Source organism: Triticum aestivum, chromosome 3A (assembly GCF_018294505.1).
Source record: "Triticum aestivum cultivar Chinese Spring chromosome 3A, IWGSC CS RefSeq v2.1, whole genome shotgun sequence".
Taxonomy (NCBI): Eukaryota; Viridiplantae; Streptophyta; class Magnoliopsida; order Poales; family Poaceae; genus Triticum; species Triticum aestivum.
Genome location: NC_057800.1, coordinates 731,336,997 through 731,346,740, shown reverse-complemented (window position 1 = coordinate 731,346,740; position 9,744 = coordinate 731,336,997). Strand labels below are relative to the sequence as shown.

Sequence of the window (9,744 nt, the reverse complement as noted above, 5' to 3'; positions counted from 1 at the left end):
TGTATATATTGACACATCTATCTTCATGTACTGTAGGAACTATCGGTCCCTTGCACTGGATGTGTAATACGACTTGGACACGGACTCTTTTTTTGAGCTTTCTTGGACACGGACTTGGTAAGCAATTCCAATGACAACTAATGAAACGTGAGGGCCATGATGGACTGTTGGTTACTTGCCAGCCGTATACACCTTGGAATAAAATTGTTGTCAAGCCTGGTGCATCTAAATAGGTATATTTATCTGTTAAATCCCAGCCATCAATATTTATGACTAACCCAAAATCAACGGATATAAAGGGGTAACATATGGAGAACTATGAAAGCTTCCATCTTTTAATATTAGATAGAGATAGAGATATATAAGAGCGTTTAGATTTATACATTTGCTCTTATATTTTTTTAGAGGGAGTACAATATAGTAAACAACAATATGAAGCCGTTTCGATGCATGCCATAGCATGACATGATTCGAATGATTTTGTTTCCCTTTAAGGATTTTAGGCATCGTTAAAGTTGTCATACTGTAATTGAAAGCAAATTTTTGATGATTTTATGCTGGAAAAATCACTTTACAAATTAATATGCATGCTAGTTAGACAATATCATATTTAAGGTGTTGGGATATGAATGTTAGCAATGGTCATATTTACAAACCACTCGAGTTTAACCCTTTGTATTTCTGACTGCACTAAAGAAGAACTGAGAGAACATAAACTCATATAACATTGGAGGGAAATATTTTGTTAATGCACGAGACGGGTTACCTTGCTTGAATTGGTATCTGGACTTACGCTATATATAAAGGCTAAGAAGAGCAATTCCAAGCCAGTGCAGATGCACGGGTTGACGACTAGTTACTAGTATTAATAATAATGTTATCATTATGTTTTAGATCACATTACACACGTACATATTGGCGACCGTACTATGCCAGACGCACACGTGAGCGGCAGCACGCACGCTTGCATCTGGCTTATTGTAGGGACGCCCAAATTAAGAGTGCTTAAGCAAAGACATGCATGCCTGCAGCATGATATTCTCTATCGATCTTATTGGAATCTATAGGATAGATCGACGTTGGTTGCATGCATGATTACTTAGTTGCAGTAGCTGTTGTGAACGGGCATCCTGTACACCTGCTTTCCCCCGTAGCTAGGCTGCTTCTGCTCGCGGTGCTCGTGGTACGCGTAGCCACCGGCGCCGGCCGCCGCCACCCCTGCCAGGCCGGCCTCGATCTGGTGCTTCCGCGCGTGCGCCGGGTCCTTCTTCGCCTCATACCCCTCATACTGTACCACATGAAACGATCATTCAAGCTGATGATTAGATGGGTTAATTGCAATTCGTAGTATGTGATGTTGACCTACAGTAATTAGGTACTACTCCTACTAATTACCAGGGCGAAGGCACCGGCGGCGAGGGCGCCGGCCTCGCCTACGCGCTCCATATTCTTGTGCTGCGTCACCTCCTTCTTGTAGTACCCCTGCCCCTGGTCGCCTCCGCCGAAGGACTCGGTGGTGGTGGTGTACGACATGGTCCCACCGTTGTTCTGCCCGTAGCCGTGACCCTGCCCATACCCGGGCCTGACGGAGTCGAAGCACTCGTCGGTGGTGGTGGTGTACACGGTCCTGCCACCGCCGCTGCCATGCCCGTACATGCTGGAGTCGACCCCAGTGTTGTTGAAGTACATGTTGGTCCCGCCATTGCCATGGCTCTGACCGTGGCCATAGCCGGTACCATGGCCGAGCTTGCCAGCGTCGTAGCACTCCTCGGTGGTGGTGGAGTACACGGTCCTGCCGCCGTCGAAGGACTCCTCGGTGTTGGAGTAGGACATGGGCCTGCCGCCGTTGTAGTAGGCGGCCATTCTAAGAGCGGATGGTGAGCTAAGCTAGCTAGTGTGATGGATACTCGTACGTGTTGATGCTTGCTTCCTTGCTTGGCTGTCACAAATGTGCCGTAGAAGGGGCCTATTTATAGGGTGGCGACTGGCGAGTGATAGCGAAGATGGACGGTGGAGATGAATTGGAGAGGAAAGCTAATTATTCCATGATCGCCTCTATTATTGGAATCTCAATTTGTGACTACAGTTGAGCATCGTTTTGTCGCTGCCGACTGGTGTTATATACACAGCCTTGATGTGCAAAATTGCAAAGGTTCGTCTCATCAAGTGGTTTTCTCTCTTTTGGGAAAGAGTATGGGATAATTCGACAACCGGGAGCATTTCTTTGCAGCACTCAGGAAAGTTATTCTTCTTTCCGCTCCTTTCAACAGAGCATTCATATCTCCATCTCTAGTACCAAATGAAAATGTGCTGATTTATAGTGATTCTCTTTCTCGTCACATATGCTTCTTATTAACAGTTCAGCGGATGAGTATGAGGAACTGTTAACAAACATACTGTCAAAAATATTACTTTTCGTAAATTTATTGGTTCATGTGTTTATCCGTTTGATGCCTTTGGTAAATGAGACTAAGCATGCATAAGGATGAGTTCTCTTGATTAATATACCAAAACTATTATACTCAGATGTGCCATTTGTTTTTGGAGAAAGCAAAAGCTAACGAGTTAGCTTAGAGATCGTTTGATAAATTAGGGATTTTTTATTGCTTTAATCTAGAAATATATCTTGAACATGGCATTCACAATATTAAGCCAGTACTAATATTTAACCATGTAAGCCCATACTAATGTATACTGCATATACATCTATGTAAATAGCAACTACGGCTAACACAGGAATAAACATGAGAGAGATAATGGATTATACCCTTTGTTCGGCCAGGTCAAAGCCGTCGTGGCGGTGGCAGTATTCTCGGCAACCTTCTTTTTGGACTTGTTGTTATCACTCATGGTGATGTCGAAGGCGATGAGGTCGTAGTCAAATTAGTGGAAGAAGAGGAACATCGATGAGCAGTCATGTCAGAGACACTCCCCAAAAGTCTAGTGACCCTTCTCCCAGTGAAGGATCGAAAAGGGCGAGGTCCGGGTGACCTGCTCTTCCGTACAGTCATGCACGCGACTAATATGATGGGATCTCTGGAAGCTACAATAGCGTGTGGAAGGGCGGTGGGTTGTGCGTGATAATGCAAATGTGATCTGCTAGGCGGTCGTGGTCGGGAGACGTGGGCTGGACACATCTATTAGTTGGCAACAGCCCACGATCTGACATCTTAGATTCGTGCCGTGTCCGTTAAGGTCTGAACTTGGCTTGTTCAGCAAACACGACAAGCAGGCAAGGTGAGGCGTGCGGGCGGTGACCAGTCATCTTCTTAAGCTTCAACGACATGTGTTGACGTATATATAATTTGATGCCTAGTCTCTTTCATCAGATCGGTCTATTGGTTGCATTGGTTAGAACATGCACTTCTACATGGTATCAGAGTCAAGAGGTCTTGAGTTCAAGACCTGGCTGGCGCAATTATATTGCAGCCCACTTTCGGTCCACGTTTAGGCCTGAGGGAGCCACACGTAAAGGGGAGTGTTGACGTATAATGTGCTGCCTAGTCTCTTTCATCAGATTGGTCTATTGGCTGCTTTCAAACATTTAGAAATTATTTCATACATGGGCACTAGGACCATTTATAATTAATTCGTGACTCAAGCCTACTTCAAATATCATACAAAGAATTACCCACGGGTGAAACATGCAATACGAATAGCTCTCGTATTTTTTGCAGTAAACAACAGATAACCACGATAGGATATTTCCCGCGCATGGCTTTCTAGGCACTCGACTTCTAATGTCTCAGTTGATAGTCCGCGTTCCGGGTTTTATTTTCGTCCCATCATTTTTGTCCGGGTTTTTTTCGCTGGTTTTTTTTCGTCCTCACCCGCACCCCACCCCACGCAGGCCAAAAAAAACCCCACACCCGGCAGAAAAAACGCTCCATCGATCACATCCTTCATTACCGACTCCTCTCGATCCCATCTCTACTCCAATACGAGCCGCCGCCGAGATTCGAGACGATCCGCCGCCGCCGAGGACCGATTGGAGCCGCCGCCGGCGCTGGCCAGCCTCCCCACGGATGTGCGCGCCGGGTCGCCGCTCCCGCTCCTGCAGCCGAGCATAGCAGCAGCGGCGGAGCCCCAGCCGCCACCACGTTCCTCCTGCTCTCTGGCATGTCCGCCCAGGACTAGCAGCTCCTTGCCTCCGCCGCCTCCAGGCGAGCGCTCTCTAGCGGAGGAGGGCGGGGGCGAGCTCGTCGTCTCCCTCGCGCTCGACGCCAGCGGGGACGCGGGCTACGATGCGGCCGCCTACATGTGCACACTCCAGGCGCGGCGCTTCGGGAGGTGGATGCGTTGGTCGGCGCGGATGGCATCCCCGCACGACCTCGTGACACAGTGAGTGCAAGATTTTGTTATTTTGAATCTCGCTCCATCAGAAAAAGTAATAAACGATGAATTTTCTCTTGAAATCGCTCAAATTGGGCTTACTCTTTGCTTCCCCTCTGTCTATAGGAACTTCGCCAAACTTTGGGTGGGCGTCATGTGCGCCACATACATGCAGTTCAAAGGCAGAGGTGCGTCAAATATGTATGCCAATTGGTGCTTGTTTTTGTTGTCCCTTTTAGTGTGTATCTCTGATGATTTTTCAATCTCGTTGATCAATGTCTGTCACTTTGGTGGGTAGATGAATTGTGCTGTTCTGTTTGTTGTATGTTCAGTTGATGATTCGCTTGACATATCCACAAGGTACAGTATGTGTGATCCAACCACACGTCGCATAGTTGAATTCCGAAGCAATTAACTTGATTACCTGCAGTCCATCTAATTCTCATCTAATGCTGATTAGTTTAGGCGAGTCAACACATAGGACGGAAAGACCCTTTTATAGTTTTCTCAAGGGGAGTGTACCGTGTGTGCGGGGGCATATCTCTGTTCCTTTGTATGGTTGTTTAACAATTTGTGAAATGCTTGTAGTATGATAATCTAGATAGTGGGGATATGTTACAGAAAGTGTTGTGCCTGGCCTCACATGTACATGATTTGGTTTATCATTAAGTGCTCTCTTTCCCACTAAATTTCACATCTGCCATCTGAAAAAAACAAATCCACATTTACCTGATTTCAAGTTCTTATAGACCTTATGGTAAAGTATTTAAGTAATTTTAGTCGGCTCAAAAGGCTCCAAGCTTCTTTGTCTATCATTTCCTGTTCAAAACTGACAACGGAACTTTGTGAAGCCTTTCAGTTTGTCTTCGTTTCAATTACTTTACCATTCGGTCTTGATGCCTGAACTATGTGAACATTGTTAGCTTAGTAAAATGGTATGAACTTGTGTGGCATACACATAGCAGGTTGAAAAACTACCATTGTATTTGCATATACTGCTTGTGGCACAATTTTTTGAAAACATGTTGGTGGTCATTGGTCAACAAAAGTTTTCAGCATTGGGCACGGTGTTAATATTCTTGAATTTATCGTGCTTCTAGAGTTATAGATTTCCGAATAATTAGATGGTCAGCTACGCAATAAAATATTCCCATATTATTGAAATCTTCTGTTCTGCAAATAGTCCTTCAGCAAACGGCGCTTACACTTAATATGGGATACTCCAAATCCATAAGAGTAGGATATATCTGGTATTTTCTCCATACAGAGTCGGTAGCGACTTGATTTATATTTTCCGCTACTTGTCAATATGATGGCCCGTTGTAAATAAACGAGGCCTGGCCATCACTTATACTTGGGAACTACTTTTCAGTGATAGCTGTATTGACTAAGGTACTATTTTTTCTTTCTTAAAGACTGATTTCTTCAGTGGTGTGTGTTTTACTTTACAGTTTTGATAAGATTCCATTGCCAACACACTTTTTTTCTTGACAGGGAACTACGGCGGGCTTATGCCTACTGAACTATATTCGAAACTATCAGAGTGTATAGCAGATTAGAGCAGATTACAGCCGCCTTAAAGGTAAAATGATCTAACCATTTTTTTTCCACAATACACAGGTAGTACATAGTAATAGCCCTCTTAATAATTCCTATATAAAAGTATGATCTAAACATTTTGTTGAGTTGTTTTTGCACCAGATTGTTGGCCATTAACGGTTATCCATGGCACTAAAACTACTTGATCTCAATACATTCACCTCACAACACTTGTTGGCGAAAACATGTGCTATAGCACCAAAGAAGTTGAGGTCAAATTAATGAGGTGATAGCTAAACTCCTTAAACTGGATATATTTGTGTTTTGTTTGCTTCAAGTATATAGACATATATTCCTTGATCAAAACTCATTGACACTGCTACCACTAATTTTCTTTAGGTCATCGACTTGAAGATTGATAAATATGGTTCTATTATTATGCAGGAGTTGTGTGATCTGAGGAGAAACTATTCTCATGCAAATCGGATAATTGTTGTAGGAATTAAAAGGCACATGATTGTACTGTTGTTCTGGGATTTCGTTTCTCACATTCCTCGACCCTAATGTCAACATGAGATGTGAGTTCAACGGATAAAGGAAATCACATTACTAATAGAATGGTAGGTAGAATCACGGTGATTCATACAAAAATTCACTTAATTTATCATATAACGAATCATATAATTTATCAGCTGCCTCAACGGCTCACACTTTTGCAAGTCTTCATATTTTAGAAAATACGAGTGAATTTGATAATTGGATCAAATGCAGTTATATGTCTTGTACTTGCTTTGGTTGAATCTGAAATTTTGTTAGAAACATAACGAACCACTTAGATATATAAAGCATTAATCCATGGAGAACTGAGAGATGTTGTGTTTTTACAGTTCTTACGCTGTTGATTGAATTTTCTTATCCCACATTTTTTTTCAGATGCCGCAGCAAAGAAAATGCTCTCAACCTTGGACGATCCATTCACTCGATTCTTGAAACCATTACCTTTTCTGAAGCAAGACTAGCTAGCACCCAAGGTGCCCTGGCAGGTGTAGGTTTATCCATTGGCTACCCGTTGGAGCATCACTTGCGGTGCTCTTTGTAATGTCACTTGGTGGGTTTTGTAGAAATGACTGTCTAGAGACGTTTTATCTGTTGGAAATATGCCCTAGAGGCAATAATAAAAGTGTTATTATTATATTTCTTTGTTCATGATAATAGTCTTTTATTCATGCTATAACTGTATTATCCAGAAATCGTAATACACGTGTGAATACATAGACCACAATATGTCCCTAGTGAGCCTCTAGTTGACTAGCTCGTTGTGATCAACAGATAGTCATGGTTTCCTGGCTATGGACATTGGATGTCGTTGATAACGGGATCACATCATTAGGAGAATGATGTGATGGACAAGACCCAATCCTAAGCATAGCACAAAGGTCGGTTAGTTCGTTTGCTAGAGCTTTTCCAATGTCAAGTATCTCTTCCTTAGACCATGAGATCGTGTAACTCCCGGATACCGTAGGAGTGCTTTGGGTGTACCAAACGTCACAACGTAACTGGGTGACTATAAAGGTGCATTACAGGTATCTCCGAAAGTGTCTGTTGGGTTGACACGGATCGAGACTGGGATTTGTCACTCCGTGTTACGGAGAGGTATCACTGGGCCCACTCGGTAGTGCATCATCATAATGAGCTCAAGGTGGTCAAGTGTCTGGTCACGGGATAATGCATTACGGTACGAGTAAAGTGACTTGCCGGTAACGAGACTGAACGAGGTATTGGGATACCGACGATCGAGTCTCGGGCAAGTAACATACCGTCTGATAAAGGGAATAGTATACGGGGTTGCTTGAACCCTTGACATCGTGGTTCATCCGATGACAACATCGAGGAGCATGTGGGAGCCAATATGGGTATCCAGATCCCGCTGTTGGTTATTGACCTGAGAGCATCTCGGTCATGTCTGCATGTCTCCCGAACCCGTAGGGTCTACACACTTAAGGTTCGGTGACGCTAGGGTTATTAGGAAGACTTGTATGTGATTACCGAATGTTGTTCGGAGTCCCGGATGAGATCCCGGACGTCACGAGGAGTTCCGGAATGGTCCGGAGGTAAAGATTTATATATGGACAGTTGTTAAACGGACTCCGAAAAGTTTCGGGGGCATACCGGTATTGTACCGGGGCCACCGGAAGGGTTCCGGGGGTCCACCGGGAGGGGCCACCCCTCCCGGGGGGGGCACATGGGCTGTGTGGGAGAGGGAGCCAGCCCCTGGTGGGCTGGGCGCGCCTCCCCACCTAGGCCCATGCGGCTAAGGCATGGGAGGGGGAAACCCTAAAGGGGGCGCCCCCCTAGCTTGGGGGGCAAGCCTCCCCTCTTTCCCCTCTCCCTTTGGCCGCCGCCCCCCCTCTAGGGTTTCCCCTAGAGGGCCGGCCCCCCTTGCCCCTTCCCCTATGAATAGAGGGGTGAGGGGAGGGCAGCGACACAACAAGCCAAGGCGCAGCCCCTCCCCTCCCCAACACCTCTCCTCCTCCGTACGTGCTTGGCGAAGCCCTGTCGGAGTACTGCTGCACCAACAACACCACGCCGTCGTGCTGCCGTTGGAGCTGTCTTCCTCAACCTCTCCTTCCTCCTTGTTGGATCAAGACGGAGGAGACGTCGCCCGTACCGTACGTGTGTTGAACGCGGAGGTGCTGTCCGTTCAGCACTTGGTCATCGGTGATCCGAATCACGTCGAGTACGACTCCATTATCACCATCCCCTTGAACGCTTCCGCACACGATCTACAAGTGGTATGTAGATGCAAACTCACTCCCTTGACTCGTTGCTTAGATGAACTCATAGATGGATCTTGGTGAAACCGTAGGAAAAATTTTAATTTTCTGCAACGTTCCCCAACATTATCTTGATAATTGACAACATAAGAGTGCAAAATATTTGACAGCAGATCGCTTATGGTAAGACCTAGCTATTATCAATAATTTTAGTCCATTAAATGCGGTCTTAGTGAAAGGGTGTTCCTTTATCATGGTTGAAGGTTGCATGACTTCTGCTAGGTGTTTTGATACTTTTCAGTCTCTACTTGAATGTTGCGTACCTAATTTTTTAGTGGCCAACAATCTTGCACTGATTCTTGCTAGGGGTCATCAAGGAAACTCAATAGATGGCTATTTCAGTGGAGATTATACCAGAGATGTTGTTTTGAAGTAAGCTCCTTCACACCATTCTTTTGTAGTTCTTTCAGAAGTAATGTTTCATTCTTTTACTTGAGACTAGAGTGGTTGATGCTCATTCATCTTAATTTAATACAGAGTATATGCCAGGAGAGAAAGATATACTTGAAACCCGATGAGGTCAATGATGTGGAGATTTTACCAGAGATGTTGTTTTCAAGTAAGATTTTGTGTGGGATTATACCGATCGCACCAGCACGCCACATTGTTGCTCCATGGCAAAGGCAGCGAGGTAATTTTTCTTTTCGCACTGATGTAATTTTCCTTTTCTTTTAGCCCACTCCTAGGTATCTTCCGTTCATATTCTAATAACGCATGGTGAGCGGCTGTTTCGACGGCGACTGGCTGGCTGCTGCTGGCTTGTACGTGTGGAAGGCAGTTGTTCACGGCAGACCAGTGAGCGGCGGCGGGTGGGCGCGACCACATGGTGGTTGGAAAGTAGGCTTCGCGGCCTTTAGCCTCGGCCACCATCGTACCACGATCTCGGCCCACCCGGAAAGTCGGATGAAGAGGTGGTGGATGGTGAGGACCAATCATTATAGCTGCTGCTCCATTACTTCCGCTCCTCGAAAAGCTCCCTGAGCCCGACCAACAATGGGATCTTCCTCTGAGGTTCACGCTACTCCTTGTCTAGACTGAA

General features: G+C 45.3%; 1 protein-coding gene and 1 long non-coding RNA gene across 2 annotated transcripts; one reads left to right on the top strand and one right to left on the bottom strand.

The window, feature by feature from the left end:
- Positions 1 to 860: 860 nt before the first annotated feature.
- On the bottom strand, positions 861 to 1,938 carry LOC123063567 (glycine-rich cell wall structural protein 2). Its single transcript, XM_044487388.1, has 2 exons — positions 1,396 to 1,938; positions 861 to 1,288 (listed from the first exon to the last, which is right to left on the bottom strand). Exons 1-2 carry the CDS (start codon positions 1,861 to 1,863, stop codon positions 1,100 to 1,102), a joined length of 657 nt encoding a protein of 218 aa, XP_044343323.1. The 5' UTR covers positions 1,864 to 1,938; the 3' UTR covers positions 861 to 1,099.
- Positions 1,939 to 8,806: 6,868 nt separating this feature from the next.
- LOC123063570 (uncharacterized) lies at positions 8,807 to 9,279 on the top strand. Its single transcript, XR_006430386.1, has 3 exons — positions 8,807 to 8,828; positions 9,012 to 9,077; positions 9,183 to 9,279. It is a non-coding gene; the product is annotated as an uncharacterized lncRNA (long non-coding RNA).
- The last annotated feature ends 465 nt before the right edge of the window (positions 9,280 to 9,744 follow it).